Source organism: Vicugna pacos, chromosome 5, assembly GCF_048564905.1.
Source record: "Vicugna pacos chromosome 5, VicPac4, whole genome shotgun sequence".
Lineage (NCBI taxonomy): Eukaryota > Metazoa > Chordata > Mammalia > Artiodactyla > Camelidae > Vicugna > Vicugna pacos.
The window spans coordinates 79,868,876-79,890,772 of record NC_132991.1 but is presented as its reverse complement, the minus strand read 5'-3'; the positions used below and the strand labels follow the sequence as shown (position 1 = coordinate 79,890,772).

The following is a 21,897-nucleotide window of genomic DNA, read 5'->3' as shown; positions in this document are numbered from 1 at the left end:
GAACAGTCTTAAGATTTGTATGGAACTACAAATGACCCTGAATAGCCAAAGTAATCTTGAGAAAGAAGAACAAAGCTAGAGGCATCATGCTTCCTGATTTCAAAGTATATTACAAAGCTATAGTAATCAAAACAGTATGGTATTGGCATACACACACACACACACACACACACACACACACACACACACACACACGCAGTGGAACAGAATAGAGAGCCCAGAAATAAACCCACACATATATGGTAAATTAATTTATGACAAGGGAGCCAAGAATATATAATGGAGAATGGGTAGTCTATTCAATAAATGGTTTGGGAAAACTGGATAGCCACATTCAAAAGAATGAAATTGAATCACTACCTTACACCATACCCAAAAATTAACTCAAAGTGGATTAAAAACTTGAACATAAGACCTGAATATAAAACTTCCAGAAGAAAACATAGGCAATAAGCTGCTTGATATCAGTGTCAATGATGATTTTTTGGATTTGACACCAAAAGCAAAGGCAGCAAAGGCAATAAAAGCAAAAATAAACAAGTGGGACTCCATTAAACTAAAAAATGTTTTGCATAACAAAGGAGACCATCAACAAAATGAAAAGGCAACCTACTAACTGGGAGATAATATTTGCAAGTCATATATCTGATAAGGGCTAACATCCAAAAATATATGAAGAACTCATATACTGCAATAGAAACACACACACACACATACACACACACACCCCAAACAATACAATTAAAACATGGGCAGGGGTTCTGAATTTGATATTTTTCCAAGAAGACATACAAATGGCCAACAGGTGAATAAAAAGGTACTCAACATCACTAGTCATCAGGGAATTGCAAATCAAAACTACAATGAGATATCACCTCGCACCTGTTACAATGACTAAAAGATAAAAAAGAAAAAAACAAGAGTTGGCAAGGATGTGGAGAAAAAGGAACCCTTGTGCACAGTTGGTGGGAATGTAAATTGGTACAGCTACCATGGAAAACAGTATGGAGGTTCCTCAAAAAATTAAAAATAGAACTATCATATAATCCAGTGGTCTCAGTTATGGGTATTCATTCCAAGAAAATGAAAACACTAAACTCAAAAAGATAAATGTATCCCCAAGTTCATTAAGCCTTATTTACAATAGCCAAGACATGGAAACATGGAAGCAACCTGTGTTCATCAATGGATGAATGGATTAAAAGATGTGATACACACACACACACACACACACACACACACACACACACACACACAGAGGAATATTATTCAGCTATAAAAAAGAAGGAAATCCTGCCATTTACACCAACAAGGATGGACACTGAGGGAATTATGCTAAGTGAAATAAGTCAGACAGAGTAAAACAAATATCGAATGATCTCATGTATATGTGGAATCTAAAAACAAAACAACACTCATACATACAGAGAACAGATTGGTGGTTGCCAGAGGCAGGAGGATGGGAGGAGGGCAAAATGGGTGAAGGTGGTCAAAAAGTACAAACTTCTAGTTGTAAAATAAATAAGTGGGGATTACAGACTTACATCCTGGGGATGTAACGTATAGCGTGGTGACTATAACAATACTAGATTGTATACTTGAAAGTTGCTACAAGAGTAGATCTTAAAAGTTCTCATCACAAGAAGAAAGTTTTAACTAAATATATATATGTAAAAGAAACATGGCATATGAAATGGAAAATACTATGTTCAGGAGGCATTAAGGGGACATGAGAGGGGTCACCAACTCAGGCAGTCTACAATTAGCACTACATAATAGATAGCTGATCTCATCATTCTCGGGGCTGACATCTTTGAAAGATCAATTTAATACAAATTTAACATAGGTTCACATTTCATTTTCTCATCACTCTCAATATTATTTTAGTTAGGAAAGAGAAAGGAACTGGCATTTATAGACTAGCATGGTTTTCATATGTCCCAATTTCCACTCCAACCCCTTAAAGTCCTACATTGTTTCCCTAAGCTGATTTTATTAATTGTATGTGTGATATGCAGTTTTTGACAACTCGGGGGGCAGGGGACATTATGGTCAGCTGCCCTTATATCAATTCCAATCCTCCTCCTTGTGCAGTAGCCACCTGTTTAGGTGGTAGAAACCCCAACCCCAGCTTTAGGAGTGAGCCTGCATGAGTCTAAGCTTGAGTATGCCTATGGTCACTATGATGGGTTCAGGAATGGGCAATTAACCCAGGCCAGCCAACTAAGTTCTGTGTGAAAGCAGAGCCAAGAGAACTGCAGAAGGACAAAACTGTAGCTTTGATGATCTCATGAATCTCTAGAACAAACTATATCTGAAGGGTGCTCAACTATTAGACTTTTCGGTTATATGAACCAATAAAGCTGCGTCATAGTTTAAGCCAGTGTGGCAACCAAATGGATTTGAACTGACACAAAGTGGGCCACTGGAACACATCCTCTTCCTCAGTAGGGGTATTAACTGGCTTTTACAGATGTGCAGCACTCTGCTCTTTATTAACTCACACCACCCACATGGAGGAACGGCTAGTATATTTCCCATGGAACAGCCTAGGTTCATGTGACTCCAGATTTTTGGGATACAAAGACGAGCCCGGAGGCTCTCCTAAATCCTAGTCTTGGCCTCTCCTTTAAAATGCCACACATTCCTGGCTTTCTTCTTCATCTTCCACTTCCTAGGGCAGTCTAGAGTTTCTTTGGTAGTTGCTTCTCTAGAGATAATCCTGAGCAAAACTCCCCAGTAAACTCTCCCTAAGATATGATGAGAAATCCTTAGTCCTCACCCTTGGGGCATTCACTGGGCTCCTCACATTTCTAGATGTTAAATCAAGCAGAAGAACATCTCAGGACTCTAGTTTCTTGGCTTACTTGGTTTCTTGGAGCTAAGCACACAGGGAATTATCTTGTAATCATCTCTGAGTACCTTATGGACTTGCCTACCAAGTCTCGGAAATAAGAGCTCAGCAGGGAATGTCCCAGGGGAGATGGTAGTAGCCCAGACAGGTACAGAGAAACTGTGGTTAGTGTGGACCTTCAAACCCTCAGAATCATTTCCTCCATGATCTTTAACTCCCAGTCCAGCTTTCTCTGGAGGGTGGCTCATATATTGCCACACTGGAGCTTTTGTCACCTGAGGCCCTCTCTTCTGACTGCATTTCATCCGACTGTCCAATCCACCCTACTGCACACAACAGAACCTGGACAGTGTCCCTTGGAGGCCATCTTCCCCCTCTATCCCTGCTCAAGAGCCCACCATAGCCCCTCAGAGGAACCAAGGCCCTTAGTCTGGCCTTCAAGACCCTCCTGAAAGGCCTGTCCTAATGCCAGTTCCCACAGCTCCTCCTCACAGCTCACTCCTGCCCAGCATGTAGCTACATGGTAACCAATCTGTTCATCAGCCCAGACAAAGTCCTCTTGTCAAGACTCCTCTTGTCAATCACTGATAAACACACATGTGCCTGGGTGGCACATATGAATCAAAGGTTCCACTCCTCCCCCAGCCCTGGACCAGCTTCTCCTCCCAGGGCACTCAAGTTCTCTTTCTGAAATTAGCTGTTTATTGATTTGTTTACTCCCTTGTTCTCCCTCTTCCTTCCCATGAGGGTATTGGCCTCATCTCATTAAACCTCAGCTCTTGGAAAAATGCTTGGGGCAGAGTGGGTGCACTAATATTTATTAATAGTCATCAAGAAGACAGATCCCACATGAATCTCTTTGGTGCATTTCCTAAAACCTCTCCAACTTATCCAACATTGGATATTCCAGTCCCTTCTCCACTGACAGCGGGCTATACATTCATCCTTGCCTCATACTGGTGTTCTACTGGATAAACCCTTCTTATGGGACATTGATTTCTTAATAACAAAAATGCACCTTTTCTTTAATGTCTATGATTTGGCTTTCACTCTCTGAGAAATGACATCTTTTTTCTAAGGGGAAATTTATCCTGCAAATTGCTAAACCTCTGTAATCTTCCAGAAGCCGTTACCTTTGGAAGAAATCTGTGATAGTCAACATCACCACAGAGATAAATAGTGGTTCTATACCATCTGACAGCTTATGCACTTGCATCTGTCATTCTTTTACCAAGATAGTTCCTTCCTCTCTCTAACTCTGTCCACTTTAAACCTAGCCTCCCAAATCACCCCCTGCCCGGTGCCCTCCTGCTTCATATCACTCCTCGACGGGGTCATTTCAGTTCATGACCCACAGATTTCCAGTGTATGACCACAGCCCCAGTTGGTCCCGAGTTAAGTGCCCGGGTCCTTCACTTCTTGTCCAATGTCTCCCCATCCCCAGCTTCTCTGTCCAGTTGCTCACTGTATCCCCTGGTTGTGAGCCCCCCCCCACCCCGACCCCGCTCGGTTACCTGGAGCTGATGCATTTGCAGAACGTAGCCTCGCACGAACAGCTGGAATAAGAGGCGCAGATGCCCTGGCCCTGAAAGCTCCTCCAGGCTCCGCAGTCTTCGGTCGCCAGGCCCGGTTCCAGGAGCCTCCGCTGCCTGGGCCGCCGGAAGGGCGGCGGGGATCGCGGCCTTGGCTCTGGCTCCGTGTGGGCCGAGGCCAGGGAGGGCCACCCTCCTCCCCAGCAGCGCCCACCGCAGCCTCGCACAGCCTAGCGCACGCATACTATTCATGGTCTGTGCCGCCGAGTCTTTGGATCGAGAGTGCAGAGAGCCCGGAACTTGCCCAGATACGGATCGGTAGGGGCGGGTTTAAGGGCACCGGTAGCCCAGGGTGGGCCGGGCGAAGGCTGACCGGGCCCTTTATTGCTCACTTTCCCTCGCGGTCTTCAGTCCCTCCAAATAGGATCTAACGAACTCACGGAAGCCACATTTTCCAACTGTAAGCCTCCTGGCTCGGGAAGGGGTAGGACAACGCCAAAACAGAAAATGCACAGAGGGGCTTAGGAGACCCACAGAGCTCTGATGATGGCCGCCTCTTCCGCAAATCCCCACCTCGCACTTCCGCGAACTCTCAGAAGAACTTGATGTTCGCTTGGTCCCAAGTCCGTGCGGGAGTGCTGGCAAGGTTCTCCGTGGCCCGGGAGGCTTCCAAGACCCGGAGGCCCCACCCAGTGAGACCCGCCTCGCCTGACCTGGGGTTCCCTACCCAGAGCGCCAGCGTCTCAGCTGTCCTCTCTTCCCGGAGGGACTGAGAACCGGCTGTTGAGATTAAACTGGCGGCTGGCTTTTCCTAATAGCCCCCGGTGGTGATCCCAGAGTGTGATCGCTGAGCGAGGAAAGAGCAAAAACCCGCAAACCCAAAATCCGGTCATGTGTCCAAAATCCATGTGTCATGATTCCTGGAGGGAGGAAGCCAAACAAACAAATGTAAATATTCGGGTTTTTTTGTTTGTTTGTTTGTTTGAATGCAATTCTACCCCCTCCCTCCCCACCATCCGCACACTCCCAGGTCTGCTAAGGCAAGATTTCTCAAACTGCAGGTTGAGACCAGATTTAATGAACGTGAACAAAACTATTTTTTTATAAGATGGATAAGAATAACATAGTACAGAAAATATTGCAAGAAGAGTAAGTGCTATTTCATGAATTCTTTGTTTCATACATGTATATTCAAAGTTAAAAACATGACTCATACAAATGTAAAATCAACACAGGGTCAAAGATTAACCCATTAGCAATAGAACCTGCAGGATGATAAAGGTTGTTCTAAGAGCTTTTGAAGAATTGTTTATTTACAGGCAGCGGAAGGAGGGGAACGGGCATATTAAATTCAAGGGGAGGGGCAACAACAATGAGACCAACACCTGATGCAGCTAGGTATGGATTTCTTTTCATTTATCCTCTTAAGGGTCACAGGGTTACTTGACTCTGTGACTGAATATCTTTCATTAGTTTTGGGAGGTTTTCAGACATTCAAACATTTCTTCTGCCCTTTTTCTTTTTCTCTTCTCCCTCTGGGACTTCAAATTTTGTATATATATAAATTTTATATATACATATATATTGGACATTCTGACTGTATCCTTCCTGTCTCTTACCCTATCTGTGTTCTTTTGTCATTTTGTTTCTTCTAGCTGATTAATTCTCTATTCAGCTGTGTCTAATCTGCTGTTAAATCTATCTATTGAGAAAAAGAATATGAAAACGAATATATGCGTGTATATGCATGACTGGGACATTATGCTGTACACAAGAAATTGACACATTGTAACCAACTATAGTTCAATTTTTAAAAAATCTATCCATTGAATTTTTAATTTCTATTATATTTTTCAGTTTTCAATTTTGATTAGTTTGATTAGTTTTTTTAATGTATGTCCTTTTTTATATTTCCAGTTTTATGCCAAAATTCTTAATTTTATTTTTTATTATACCCTTTACTTTTGTAAGCATAGTTGTATTAAGGATTACGACCAATAACTCCAGTATATAAAACCCATGTGGGACAGTTTCTATTGTTCATTAGTTCTGGTGGTTTTTGTGCATGTTGCCATGTTTCTTCCTGAGCGTGGTTTCTTTTGATTGTGTACCAGAAAATGTATTCTTTAAGTTTCTGGTGGAACCAATTTGAAGCTTAGGATGATTTCATTTTCCTCAAAGACGATTTACTTTTGTTTGACAGCTGCCTAAAGGCACAAGCAAAATAAGATCACCATAATTCAGCTTCAGGGAATGAGATGCCTTGAAGCCGAACTGCAGTCCTTTAGGAGACTAGTCTATTTCCAGTCCTTAATCCTTTTGGGTCCCAATCCAAAGTTTTGGTATAAAAGACTATGGACTCCAACTATTCTTCACACAGCCCTTTAAGACTAAACCACTCAGCTCCTCAGCTTCCTCTTCTGAAAATGGAAAATACTACTAATTGGAAAGTGGTACCCAATTGCCTAACTTACCTCTGGATTTTTGTCTTCTCCTGGTTCTCTTACTTCTGGATTTCTCTCTTCTCCTGGTTCTCCTGGTAATTATCTTGTTTGTTCTCTGATGCTGATGCCTTCAAGTAAATGCTGGTTATATTTTATTCAGCTTTTTCATGTTATTCTTCAAGAGAGAACTGAGTTCAATATTAACAGAAGTGGAAATCCAATTTATGCTTTTAATTTTTTTCCCTATCTGGGTTCATTTTCTTGATATAGTTTAACCTTTCTTAAAAAATGACTGCTTAATGAAATTTTCTTATTTCCTAATAAATGGACTTAATGGTATACATTTTCACATGATACTATGTTGGCCATATCCAGCAAGATTCAGTACACAATTTTTCTCACTATCATTCATTTCCCAATAGTTTGTAATTTCCATTTTAACCTGAGTTGTGCACAAAGGTGTTTTTATTTTATTTTATTTTAATCCTCTGTAGCCTTACTTATTTTTGTCTACTTGTTTGTTAATTTCTGGATTTTTAATAATATGGCTTTGTGGATTTGTCTATTTTTCTTGTTGTATTTTCAATAGCTTTTGTTTTATATGTTGAAGATCTGTTATTAGGTTCATAAAGGTTCATAACTATTATAGATTCTTGATGGGTATCACCTTTTATACATTTGAAATATTAAATTGCTTTGAATTTGGTTTGTTTGACTTTAATGTTGTTAACTCCTGCTTTATTTTTTATGCATTTGTTTGACGTATCTTTTATTTATCCCTCTATTTTTCTATCATTCTAGGTTATTTTGATTTAGAAGTATGTCTCATAAACACCATGTAGCTTGATTTTTTTTTTCTTACCTAAAAAGAGAATCTTTAAATAGCAAAAATTATTTTTATAATTTGAGTGAAAGTTTAAAAGCAAATAAAGAAATGAAATAAAAACTAAAACATCATTAATGGATAATTCATAGGAGAGGAACTATAAATGGCTCTTTAACACATGCAAAAATGTTCAACTTTACTTATAATAAGAAAGACAAATCAGAAGAAACCATTTTTCATCTTTAAGATTGACAAAGATCAAAAGCTTGGTATCATTATGTATTTGGGATGTAGGGAAACAAACTCTCAATCAAGATTCAAAGGAGTGCAAATTGCTACAGAGCTTTCAAAATTAGAAGTGCACTTACTTTTTTACTGAAATATAGTTGATTTTTAATGTTTTGTTAGTTTCTGGTGTACAGCACAGTGATTCAGATATATATATATATTTTTTCATTATAGGTTGCTACAAGCTATTGAATATAGTTCCCTGTGCTATACAGTAGGACCTTGTTGTTTATCTATACATAGTAGTTTGTATCTGCTGACCCCAACTCCTAATTTTTCCCTCCCCACCGACTCCTCCTTTGGTAACCTTAAGTTTCTTTTCCTTGTCTGTGAGTCTCTGTTTTGTAAATAAGTTCATTTGTGTCATTTTTTAAGATTCCACATATAAGTGATGTCATATGATATTTGTCTTTCTCTCTCTTACCGCACTTAGTATCCTAATCTCTAGGTCCATCCACATTGTTGCAAATGGCAGTATTTCATTCTTTTTATGACTGAGTAGTATTCCATTGTGTATGTGTGTGTGTGTGTGTGTGTGTGTGTGTGTGTGTATATACACCACATCTTTATCCAACCATCTGTCGATGGATATCTAGGTTGCTTCCATGTTTTTGCTATTGTAAATAATGCTTCTAGGAACATTGGGGTGTGTATATCTTTTCAAATTGGAGTTTTCTCCAAATATATGCCCAGGTGTGGGATTACTGGATCATATGGTAACTATATTTATAGTTTTTTAAGGAATCTCCATACTGTTTTCCATAGTGGCTGCACCAAATTACATTCCCAGCAGCAGTGTGGAAGGGTTCCCTCTTCTCTACACCCTTTCCAGCATTTATTATTTATGGACTTTTTAATGATGGCCATTCTGACTGGCGTGAGGTGATATCTTATTGTAGTTTTGATTTGCCTTTCTCTGCTAATTAGCAATATTGAGCATCTTTTTGTGTGTCTATTGGCCATCTGTATGTCTTCACTGGAGAAATGTCTGTTTAGGTCTTCTGCTCATTTTTTGATTGGGTTGTTTGATTTTTTTGTTGTTACTGTTGAGTTGTATGAGCTGTTTGTATATTCTGGAAGTTAAGCCCCTGTCAGCTGCACAATTTGCAAATATTTTCTCCCATTCCACATGTTGTCTTTTTGTTTTGCTTATAGTTTCCTTTGCTGAAAGTGCACTTACTTTTGAACCAGTAGTCCTATTTGTAGGGATTTTTTTCTATGAATATACTTCCACATTTGCAACATCACAAATATACGAGGATATTTACTACAGCATTAAAAGAAAATATTGGAAACAACTTAAACCAATCAGTAGGGGACTAATGAGATAAATTATAGTAAATCCATGCACTGGAATCATTTGCAGCTTTAAAAAACAATGATACAGCTCTAGATGTACTGATATATAACAATTTCCAAGATATATTTTTTAATTAAAAAAGCAAGATGCAAAACAGTGGTATGGTAGGCTACCATATAAATATGCCAGTACTTACACAGGCATAGAATAATTCTGGAAGAATACACAAGAAACACGTAATAGTTATTGGCCTCAGGGACAAAGGTGGCAGGGACACAACTTCACAGCATGCTCTTTGGACTCTTGGAATTGTGTAATACCTTGTTTTTATCAACTGGCTTATTCAAAAGTCACATAGCAAGAACATTTTCTTTTGACATTTCAGAAAACTTGTTTCCCAAAGTGATGTCTTGCTATATATTGATTTGATCACTTGGGTCCTCACCCAGGGCCAGAAACTATTGAAAGCAATAATAATGATTAAGATAATTAAATTCTTATATACATATAATACTTTATTTTTCCTTTCTTTCTTTTTTTCTTTTCTTTTCTATTTTCAGGAGAAAGAGGATATCTAGAAAGAAGTATGTTGGGGAAAATGTATAATTGAAGATATCCATGAATTAAGTACAAGGACAAACAGTGTGAATAAAAATTCGTATGAGGTGTGAGAATAGGTAAAAACTGATCTAATTCTTTTACTTAACTCATATTTTTGTGGTTTGTTTGTTTGTTTTGGTTTATTTATTTATGTATTTATTCATGTATTTACTTCTTTATTTAAATGGAAGTACTGGGGATTGAACCCGGAAGCTTGTGCATGCTAAGCATGCACTCTACCACTGAGCTATGCACCCTCCCCCCTCATTTTTGTAATTTTGAAAATTAAAATAAATAAACAAAAACCTTCCAAACCTCCTGAGAATAGAGAATTTATGCTTGCATGTCTTTTCAAGGAATTAAATTGTACAGGATAACATTCTCAAAGTAAAAAATCACCCATAATCCCACCACTTGAAAAATTACATAAAGTAACAAAATTAAAGGCTGTTGATTTGCTTCCCCAATTATACTCCTTCAAAACGAAGCACTGTTCATAATTTAGTGCATATTCTTTCAAATCTTGTTCTATATTTATATAAACCTTTTTTCACCTGTAGGTGAAAAAAATCATGTTGATACTTTAATGTGAATTCCTTTAAATATTATAAAGGCTCAGGGTTGGTTTTTTTTAAAATATGTTTATTGACTTTTTATTTATTCTATGAAGTCTTTACTCATGTCCTTTGATCTTTTTCCTATTGGATTTTTTTGTCTTTTCTTATTGGTTTGCTGGTATTCTTTTTCTAACTAGAGAGAGTAATCTTTGTCTGTTATGTACACTATAAGTATTTTCTCCTTGTCATCTGTTCCCTATATCTTGGCTGTATTTAGAGTATCTTTTGTTAATTTCTGTGTGGTCCAATCTGGAATTTTTCCCTTTTATGAATTCTGAGTTTCATATCTTGCTTGGGGCTACCCCAAGATTATTAGGGGGAAAAAATCCCTCCTATATTTTACCTTGTATTCAATAGTGTCATTTTTTACCTGCTACATTTTTTTTTCACAGTTAGAAATTCAATCTACCTGGAATTAATTTTTGGTTTTGGTGTGACCTAGAGTCTTAACTTATTATCTAATTATTCTAGCACCATTTAATTAAATAATATCTAATTATTCCAAAATTATTTATTAAATAGCTCAGGAATTTGCTGGATGCCCCCATCTCCTATCTGGGAGCAACAATCTTTAAATTACAGGATTCAGCAGAAGATTTGATCTTCCATTTCACTCTAGAACATTCCTTTGGTGCCATGTAGCTTTCAGGAGCTGCCTCTAGGTCATCCTCTGATACTGCAATGACCACCTGGAGCTCAGAGTTACAGTCCACCCAAGGGTGACCCTTCATCTTCACTGGAGGCCAGGAGGAGATGGGAACAACAGACCCTTCTATCTCATGCCACTCAACCTCCTTAGTGTTCACAGGACCAACATACCAAACAGCACATGTTCCTTTGGCAAAATGTAAAGATATTTCCAGAGGGGAATAACTATGTAGGAGAATCAAACATGTCAAGTCTCACTTCTTCTTCAGGTTGCATGAAGGGAGGCAGCTGGTGGCCTAGACCTTCCAGACTCTGTGCTTCAAGATGCTTCTAACCAGGTTCCCTGATACTTTGGTTTTAGTGTCCCTCTTTCATCCTCTTCTTCAGATCTCAAACTAGAGAAACTCTACCTTCTCTTCCTCAGGAAAATCCTACTTCTTCTCCCAAGGAGCCTGGATCCTTTTCTTCTAGTAAGGTTCTGAGTCTTAGTTTGGTAGTCTCATCCCACCCTGAGTTTCATCCATAGTCCACAGGTGCAGAGTGGGTGGGCACCCTGCTTCTGGGAGATAGCAAAGGAAGAACCACCAGTTCCTGTTTTATTTACAATATCTCCACCCAGGAGCATGACAGCATGGTTGCTGATCTGGTTCCTCTACCGGTTGACCTGTAAAAGTAAGATTCTCACTCTGGATAAATTACTTTTCTTCCCTTTAAAGACTGTGCAGTGTAGACCGATGTCAAAGCAAGACAATTTCCTCCTAAAATTAGCAGAACCAGTGAGTATCAATTATTTTGTCGAAAAACATACAAAGCATTTGGTTTCTCTCCTTCTTTTCTTGAGGTCTGGGGGAGACCTTCTGGCATCAGTGAAGGTGTATAGTTCTTAATGGCTGTGCTCTGTGATACCCAGAGAAAGGCACCTGCCTTAGTTAAATTCTTCAAGCATGGGAGACTGAAAATTTAAGGAGAAAAGCCTACCCAAAACAGAATGTTGCTTTCAGCAGCCTTGCAATATATGAAGAATTAAAATGTACATCAGTAATTAAGAGGTTCTGCTCACGCAATTCCAATAGCAGGGGGTGGGGCAGTGGGTGTTTCAACAAGCAATGTTCCCACACTAGCTGTGTGTCCTCCAACTCAATTCTATCTATCTACTCGGAGAGAATATCAGAGTCCACAGGTTAGGGGCTCAGTCCCACTCCAGATGCTAACCACAAGCCCAGGTTGTTATCTGTGCTTCTGACCAACCAGTTAGATTGGAGGTTCTCAATGACCCCCTCCTTGGACTTCAGATGCCAGTCACAAATCCAAGTTATTTGTACTTCTGACCAACTGGCTATAAATCAGAGGTTCCCATGACCTTCTTTTGAGGTTTAATTAATTTGTTAGTGATTCACAGACTCAGAAAACCCATTTGCTCATTAGATTACTGGTTTATTAGAAAGGATATTAAAGGATACAAATCAACAGATGAAGGGGCCGGCTGGAACAAAGTCTGGAACAAAGGAGTTTCTATATCCATGGACTTTGGCCCTGGCATGGTGGCACATGGAAGCATTCTGGTCCCCAACCTGGAAACTCTCTGAAAGCCCTCCTTTTGGATTTTTATGGAGGCTTCATTACATAGGCATGGTTGACTAAATCATTGGCCATCAGTGATTGATTCAACATCCAGCCCCTCCTTGGAAATCAGGTGGTGGAACTGAAAGTTCCAACCTCTACGCATGATTGGTTCCCCTTTCAACCAGCCCTCATCCATAGGTGCTTTCCAAAAGCCACCTAACTAACATAAATAGTTGTGGTGGAAAGGAGCTTGTTATGACTAGCAAGACAAGCATTTCACCTTTATGGCTCTAAAGCATTTTCAGGAACTGTGGACAAGAGACCAAATACTATAACAAAAGATTCTCCTATTGCTCTTATCACTCAGGACATTCCAAGAGGCTTGGGACCTGTGAGCCCAGAACCATGGATGAAGACCAAATGTGTATGAGAAATATATTTTGGTCATCTGAATGACCAAATGTGTATTTCTTATAAATCACAATATCACAATAATAATGCAAAAGACAGGAAGGGGTAAATGGAGCTAAAGTGTTCTAACATTCTAGTACTATACAGTAAAACCAAAAATTTATGTTAGACTTTTGCTATTGCTGCATGACAAACTGCCCAAACATGTAGCAACTTAAAACAACAATCATTTTATTATGGGTATGGAGGCTGGGGATCAGGAATTTGGAGTGGGCATAGTGGGAATGACTTGTTTTTGTTCTATGTCTGAGACCTCAGCTTGGAAGACACAAAGGCCATGGGCTGGAAGAATCCGGAAGTGCCTGATGACTCAGAGACAAGCATTGTTGCCCAGAGTGTCCTCACATGGCCTTTCCTTGTGGCTTGGCTTCCTCATAGCATGGCAGCCGCAGGGTAGGATTTACCATGTGGCAGCTCAGGACTGCAAGCATGAAGGTTCCAAAGAATAAGGCAGAAGCTGCATGATCTTTTATGACCCAGCTTCAAAAGTGATGCTACGCTCTTTCAGTCAGAGCTGTCGTGTGCTCCCCCAGATTCAAGGCGAAGGAAATTAGACTCCACTTCCTGATGAAAGAGTGGCATGGTCAGTTGTAGAATTGCATGTGTGTTGCAGCTACCTTTGGGAAAAATAATCTCCCAGATATAGGCATCAGGGAACTACAAACCCTAAATATACCATATACTTCAACGGCTATCATAATTATTCCAGAGAGCTGCAAACTCAGACTGATAACATCATTAACATAGCATTATCAGTAGCCAATCTGACATAGGAACTCCACTCCTAGGTATATGCTTGTGATGGGTTGAACTGTGTGCCCCTAAATACTATGTTGAAGTACTGATCATACTGTGACCTTTTTAGGGAACAGCGCAGAGATGTAGTTAGTTAAGATGAGGTCATACTGGAGTAGGGTGGGCCCTATTCCAGTATGACTGGAATTCTCACGAAAAGGGGAAATTTGGACACAGATATGGACACGGGAACATGCCGTGCGAATATGAGGGCAGAGATCAGGGTGATGAGTCTACAAGCCAAGAAATACCAAAGATTGCCAGCAAACCACCAGAAACTAGAAGAGAGGCATGGAACAGATTCGCCCTCATAGTCCTCAGAAGGAACAAACCCTGCTGACACCCTGATCTCAGGCTTCTAATCTCCAGAACTGAGACAATAAATTTCTATTGTTCTAAGCCATCCAATTGTGATGCTTTGTTACAACAGCCCTAGCAAATTAATAGAATATCCAAAAGAACTGAAAACAGGTACTCAAAAACATATATACAACATGAACACATACTCAAAATCATGTTCACAACAGCACTATTCACAATAGCCAAAACACAGAAATAGCCCAAATACTCATCAGTGGATCAACGGATAAACTGTGGTAAATACATACAATGTAATATTATTCAGCCATAAAAAGGAATGAAGTGCTGATAAATACTGCAAAGTGGATGAACCTTGAAAACATGCTAAGTGAAAGAAGTCAGACACCAAGAGATCACATACTGTATGATTCCACTGATATGAAATATCCACAATAGGTAAATCCATAGAAACAGAAAAACAAAAGCAGGGGCTGGGGGGAGGAAAGTAGGGCCCTGGTATCCTTTTAGGTTAATGAAAATGTTTTGAAACTAGATAGAGGTGGTGGTTGCACAACACTGTGAATATACTAAATACCACTCAGTTATCACTTTAAAATGGCTAATTTTATGTTACCTCAATTTCACCTCTATTTTAAACAATTGCTATCTTTAATGCATAGGTATTAAGGGAACAATTTGATGAGTTTTAACTAGTGTATCATCTACAACATCCCAATCAAGAACAGAGCATTACCATAACTCAAGAAAGTTCCTTTGTGCCCCTTTTCTTACTATACCATTAACTCCCACAGGGAACCATTGTTCTGACTTTAATCCCCATAGGGTAGTGTCCTCTGTTCTTGAATTCCACATAAACAGAACTATACAATATGTATTCTTTTGTGTCTGCCCTCTTTCACTCAACACAGTTCTGAGATTCATTCATGTCGCATAAATCAGTGGGTCTGCTTCTTTTTATTGCCTAGCATTCCAAACCATAGTTCATCTGATTTTCTGTTGAGAACATTTGAGTTGTTTCCAATTTTTTGTTATTATTAAAAAGCCACAATACACAATTGGCGGGACATATGATTTGATCAAGCCCAGGAGAGAATATCTAGAAGTGGAATTGCTGAGTCACAGGTAAATATGTGTTAACTTATAAGAAACTTTCACAGTGATTGTACCATTTTACACTCACAACAATTATATATGAAAGTCCCAATTGTTGTACATCCTCTCCAACATTTGGTCTTGGCTGCCTTTTAAATGTTAACTATTCTAGAGTTATTTCATTGTGGTTTTAACTTGCATATGCATCATGAAATGCTATCTTGTTGGCCTTTTTAAAGTCAGCTTTACTTACAATAAAATTCATCCATCTTAAGTGTATAATTCAGAGTTTCAACAAATGTACAATCATATAACCACCATCACAATCAAGATATAGAATATTTCCAATGTGCCCCTCAACAGCCACTCCCCTCCATCATCTATAGTCCTTGGCCACCACTAATATGCTTTCTGTCACTAGTTTGCCTTTCCTAGAATGTTATATAAATGGAATCATAAAGTATGTAGTCTTTTGTTTCTGGCTTCTTTCACTTAGCATGCTTTTGAGATTCATCCATGTTGTTGCCTGTGTTAGTTCATTCTTTTTTATATCTAAGTAGTACTGAACAGATGTATCACAATTGGTTTATTCATTCACCAGTTGCTGAATACTGGGGTTGTTTCCAAGTTTTTGCTATTACGAATAAAACTGCTGTGAACATTTGCAAGCAGGAGTGAATTGCTGGGTCATATGCTGAGTGTGTTTCACTTTGTAATAAATTACCAAGCTGTTTTCCAATGTACCACTTTGCATTCCCACCAGCAATGTATGTACGCCACATTCTCAGACACTTGATATTTTCAGTTATTTGAACTATTCTACTGTGTAAGTGGTGTCTCCTCGTAGTTTTCCTTTTCCTTTTGTTTTCTGGGTTTGCTTTTTTTTTTTAATTTAGCCTTTTAATTTTTTCCCAAACTCTTTATGTTGAGGGCTGACTTTTGATAGATCTGTGAGGGAGCTGTTCCATGACACAGCAAACTTGACCCAGAAGCAGATTGTCTACGAATGGTTTAGCACCAGGTTCCCCAGGAATGCGACATGTGAGGGAGCAGCCCCCTCCATCTGGACTAGAGGCTCTCTGCTCAGGCCTCATGGCGGAGGGAGGGCTGCCTGCATCCAGCAGGAACTGTGGGGTCAGCCAAAGGAGGCTTAGCCACACTTGCCCTTATGGTTCTGCCTTTGTGGGATTCTTATTTAGAAGTTCAGTCATAACCCCACAGATGGTAGCTTTACCCCATTGGCTTCTCAGCCTGCATCATTATAGTTTTAATTGCACTTCTCTGACAACTAATGTTAAGGGCTCCAATCTTTCTAATAATCTTGACTAAATTACCTAGTTTGCTGTTCCATGTTCAGAATCAAAGTGTTTTTTATCACTGTTTTGTAACAGCAACATGCTATTGTAATAGTCTCATAATACCCCTGTAATAGTAACATGCTGTTACATAGCATGTTATTGTTACTTTATGAAAATGTTTTTGGTGATGTTACTGTTTTGGATTTTTTCTGTTTTAGAATCTATGTAAAATCTGCACTATATATGTATCAGGCACTTTGCTAGGTGCTTTATGGACATCCCGCTACCCCACCCCTCACTGAACCCTCGTAACCACCCTACGAAGTAGCCTTTGGTCTCCCCACTTTACCAGTTGAAACTTAGACATTATTTTTTCAAAACTGTGTTAGATTTCTCCATGACAGTCCTTAGCATTCCACGTGTCTTAGTCCATTATAAAAATTAAGGCACAAATGGGTTTTGGTAAACGCTGACCTTGCTATTGATCCTTCATGTATATTCTACCTCTGAGAAATCTGCCAAGAACAACATGAGGCTGCTTCAGCTCTCAATGCTCCAAAGCTGATCAACAGTCAAGTCAAAGGAGCCTGACATTAACGAGGGTGCATACTGCCAAAGGGGGATTTAAAAGGCCAAGTTCGCTAGGGTGACAGGAGGGACAATCACCCTCAACTAAATAGCCTAAAGTCATAAGAACATACCTGTAACAAGTGTCCATTGGCACAGCTGTTTCGTCGGTACCTCTTTGGCTCCAGTTCAAGGTCTCTCTTTTCTGTACCTGCTCCTCATCTCCAGCCCCCATGCACCTGGTGCTCCCCTGCTTCCCTTTCTTATCAAAACTTCTCACAGAATAGGACTGAAGAACCCCAATTCGCATACTTTTAATTTGTTTTTTGTCTGTGAAATATTTAACCAAAGAAATAAATCCTCCACAAAGAGTGAAACAGTAGACTGAATAATGGTGATAGGGTTTCTGTGTGCACTGGGGTGAAGGTAGGGGTGAAGGCCCTGTTCTGGCCTTCTTCACTTCTGTAATGTTTCTACAGCTGCTTCATTCCCTCGTGGAAAGGGTTTTACACTTCTTGCCTGCCTTTCCCTACCCAAAGAACTGGACTTGGATAGCAAATGGAGAAAGGAAAAGCCGTGCATTAAGTCCTCTCTACGTTCTAGGTGCTTTTACTATGTTTTGCTTAATTTTCACAACCTTGCAATGTAGGTATTAAGTTCTCATTATTTAAAAACAGACTAAAAACTTAGATGACATGCCCAAGTCTACACAGCAGAACTGAGGTCTGTACCCAAGGTCAGACTCCAAGGTCTATGTTCTTTTCCTATCGCCATGCCACCTCTTGATTAAGTATTCATTCTAAGTTCCTTAGTTTCTGATCAACCTTGAGTGAATTTGAATTGAATAAACAATGACCACTGTCCTTGCCCCAATATCCCAAATCCTTACTCCACTGTCTCAGAAATACCCTGTACACTTCATTCCTTGACTCAGGAGCACTCACTCCCCTTTCTCCAAACAGGGACTGGGTATATTACCAAGTTAGGTAAAAACTGACATGTACTGACAAACATTTACTCTACTATACCCTCAAATTTAAACTTTCCCCCAAATCTCATTGCTTCCCCCAAATTCCTTATTTAGCCAAATACCTTATATTGCGGGTATTCATTGCTAAGTATATTATGCTGGATGCTGAATAAGCAAGATTTAACTTTCTTTCAAGGTTGAAAGGGAAGTATGATACACACACCTCATTCCTTTCTCCTACCCAGCAACACACTCACACCTATTAGATACTCAAAGGTGATGAAAATTTTAAATTATAAGTATGTGCAAACATGTTTTAATCTACTAAGAATATTCTATTTTCATCACTCATTTAATTTCCGAAGCCCTTCCCTGCTGCCCACTGCCCTGCTTCCCATCGTGCTACAATGCTGGTCCCTCTGCAGTTATGGGAATGGAAATGGATTGGTTGTACCATCTGGGGATTCTCAGAAGGCAAAGAATTGAAGCTGGTTGCCAGGGAGTAGCACAGCTCAGTCAGGCCTCCACACCTAACCCCTGGCACCAGAGGATCAGCCACAATAGAACTGCTTAAGCAGGTGGCTAGTTTTCTTAGGAAGGCTGCTTATTACCTTGTCACAAAGTTTGTTTTAATATTTGCACTAAAATATTGCACCCACATAGGGCAAGAGGGAGCTGGCTTCAATTCTATCAGAAGAGCTTTAACAGGACTGTCCAGGACCTCTCTTGCGGGCCTGACTTTGAAGTTCTTACCACTAAGCAGCAATGTCCCTGGACTTTGTGCCATCAAGCTTTCTTCACAACTGTCAACATGACCTTCACACATTAACTATGTGGCCTTGAACCCAGTCAGGACTCTCAGTGATTTTTCCAGAGCTCCATCCCAACTCACCACAGAAATCCTGGAGCCATGAAGCCACGTAATTTCCATCTCTGCAAAGCTCAAAAATGAAGGCAGAGAAAGCCCAGGATGAGACCATGAGCAGAGCTTCCTGCCTGATACGCAAAAGAGAAAATTTGAGTGTCAGAATTAGGGGACCAGTTGGCTTGTGTTGGGCCCCACTGCTAGAAAAATGAAGTAAAGGGACTGTAGGGCTGGGGAGAGGGGCGAGGGACAACCAGGAAGTGTCCAGTTAAGGAGGATCATATCCCAAGAGAAAACATCCTTTCTGATCTAAACTCTCCCACCTTGGCTTCCCCCGGGGCTCCACTCTAGCCCAGGAGAGAAGTAGAGGTTCTGGTTAAGCTGTGCGTGTCCTGTGAGATCTCCGTACGTACAGTTCACGCAGTGGGGGTCAGCATTAATTGAAAACTCACTGTTTACTGAATCTTGGGGACGGAGGCAGATCCAGTTCAGAGCACAAGAGTTTAGTCTGGAGCCTGACTGGAAGCCCATTCCACAGCAGTGACTACTCCTAAAACCCACCTGCCAGGCCACCAGTCTGCCCTAGCAACCTGGGAAATTGGGAAATCAGGGCAAACCACAGCTCCTTCTACCCTCCTCTTGGATTGCACCCTCTGAAATATGGACAAAGCAACAGCAATTGGGATTATCTGGGCTCCTTTACTAAGGCCATGGGAAATTCATAAAGTTCACAGAAACTCTCATCTCACAGAAAGCCAAGAGCTGAAGAGGTAACATCCATGAGAGAGCAGTCCAGAAGGTTGAACAAGGAGTGATGTAAGGTCAGAGTAGGAAGATCTAGCGCTATTGGCTGGGTGAGTATATGAAGCACAAATGATCTGGAGGTGGTGACGCCCCCAAGACTAGGATGACAGGAAATCGGTTCAGCATGCCATGGCCTCTGCCTATCTACTGAGGAAGTCTGAAGGTTCCTGAAAGTTGCTTCTCAGGACAGGGGGTTGAGGAGGAGGGACGAAGAAACCTTAGGAAATAATGACTTTCAGAGTCATTACAGAGCAAGGGACTTCAGGCCCAAATATGTTCAGTATGTTTTCTCCTCTTGAGCTGTGACTCAATCACTGCACCAAGGCCTAAAACAAACCACACATGGCTCTCTGAAGGTAGAAACCAAACCCTGCTTTATAAGGCTGAGTGGCCATCATAGGCTTCTCTGCTGAGATATGAGGTGTCAGCCAGTGAACCTTCCTCACCTTCTCCCCGTCCCCACCACCCCTCCAGCCCACCAGATACCCATTTCTACAATTCAACCACTTCAAAAGATACTCTGAGGAGGGGCAAGGTGGAGGGGGTGGGGGCTCAGGCTGGCCGGCTGGCCGGTTCCCATGAGGTAGCTAATGCTGGTGCGCCTGGGCAGGTTAGGGGAGAGAGGCCAGTCATGGGCTCACAGCAGCCAGGAGGGAGTCACCAGTTGACTGGGAGGTGGGGGAAGCAGAGAGTCTCGAAGTCTGCCCAGAGTACTTGATCACAGGTAACATCTGGGTGGAGAGGCCAGGCTCTTTGCCGGTGTCCTCACTGTTCTTTGAGGAATTGGGTTTCCTGGAGAAAAGGGAAACGCCAGCTTGGATCTTCTTGGGCTTGGGCATGGTCCCATCTTCAGAGAGTGGTATGTTTCCCTCGGAGGAGCCATGTTTTCTGAAGGGAACAGGTTGGGAGAGAAAGGACTGAGACTGTGTAGCTGAGACTTTAACCCACAATCTGCTACCTTCAGAGTCTAGACCAGGCATTTACAACATTCATGTCAGTACAGCTGAAAGTGCCTGCTTCTGTGGATGATTTTGTGCTCCAGCTCAGCTTCACTGGGCACCAGGAAGAGGATATCGTGGCTCCATAATCTGATATTCCCACCAACCCCTAACTGAAGAATGCTGATCTCATCATAGTCTGGGAAGAGAGGAAGGAAGAAAACTCCCTGAACTCACACCCAACACCCTTCCCTTTCCCAGGCAGCACTCACCCCAGCTTGCCAGTCTCCGATTTGGAGAAAGCACTGAGTGTCACATCGCCCTTTGGGACAGTCAGAATTGATGTTGGGAGAGACCACTAAAAGCAAACGAAATAATGAGGCCAAAAGGGCTAGACAGAGGTCAGGGGAGAGTGTTTGGGTCTTAAGACACTTTCCCAGCTCTACCCCTGCAGGAACAAAGGGCTCATCCCTTCCCTACCCTGCAGGCATGGGCCTATATGGGGAAAAATCTTGGTTCTCTCGTGATCCAGACAAGAAGTTGAGGCTATAAAGTACTTCTTTTCTTTCTTTCTTTCTTTTTTGTTTTTACTACCTAACACCGCTTCTATTTTTATTTAGAGTGCATGCCCTCAGTCTGGGTCAGCATGCATATGTAGTTTCTATAATTGATCATAATCAACTATAAGAGTCTACAAAGTACTTTTGATCCTTGAAAGAAAGGCATCTAGGGAATCCTGGAGGCAATTATTCCTTGAAAGGGAAGGGTCATGAAACACACAGGCCTGCAGGACTTTGGGAAGAAGTGAGAGGGTCCGGACCTACACCCAACTCCCACTGTATTCTTAAGGTGAAAGAGGGAAAAGCCTGAGGTGGAGCTGTCCCCTTGCACTCCAATAGCATCACTCACCACTGGAGCAGATTCAGAGATGGCTCCTGTGTGGAACCCTTTGTAGCACCAACTCCGAAGCAGATCTACTCCTAGGACAAGATTAACAAGGGTGGGACTTAAGAGAGTGGAATCAACTGGTCTATTTTTCTTGCCAGAGAGGCCCATTTCTTGGTCTACTGGGATTTAATCTCTCATTAAACATGGCTTCGTGTG

At 40.9% G+C, this 21,897-nt stretch overlaps 2 protein-coding genes across 4 annotated transcripts in view; both read right to left on the bottom strand.

The window, feature by feature from the left end:
* The window catches only part of CYP27A1 (cytochrome P450 family 27 subfamily A member 1), a 38,891-nt gene extending 33,641 nt beyond the window's left edge, over positions 1 to 5,250 (bottom strand). The window contains exon 1 of the mRNA XM_006207248.4: positions 4,369 to 5,250. Coding sequence (XP_006207310.1) covers positions 4,369 to 4,638 — 270 coding nt within the window. The 5' untranslated portion in view covers positions 4,639 to 5,250. The remainder of the gene's footprint in view (positions 1 to 4,368) is intronic.
* An 8,047-nt stretch (positions 5,251 to 13,297) lies between these two features.
* TTLL4 (tubulin tyrosine ligase like 4) overlaps positions 13,298 to 21,897 on the bottom strand; it is a 33,782-nt gene continuing 25,182 nt past the window's right edge. For 2 of the 3 annotated variants that reach the window (XM_072961663.1, XM_072961664.1), the window contains exons 17-21: positions 21,703 to 21,773; positions 21,066 to 21,151; positions 20,497 to 20,743; positions 19,079 to 19,182; positions 13,298 to 13,707 (exon numbers count right to left, since the gene is read on the bottom strand). In XM_072961663.1, the coding sequence (XP_072817764.1) occupies positions 19,129 to 19,182; positions 20,497 to 20,743; positions 21,066 to 21,151; positions 21,703 to 21,773 (458 nt within the window). In that variant the 3' untranslated portion in view covers positions 13,298 to 13,707; positions 19,079 to 19,128. Of the gene's footprint in view, positions 13,708 to 19,078; positions 19,183 to 20,212; positions 20,744 to 21,065; positions 21,152 to 21,702; positions 21,774 to 21,897 lie in introns of those variants that run through there. The other variant, XM_006207249.4, reaches the window with a different exon arrangement.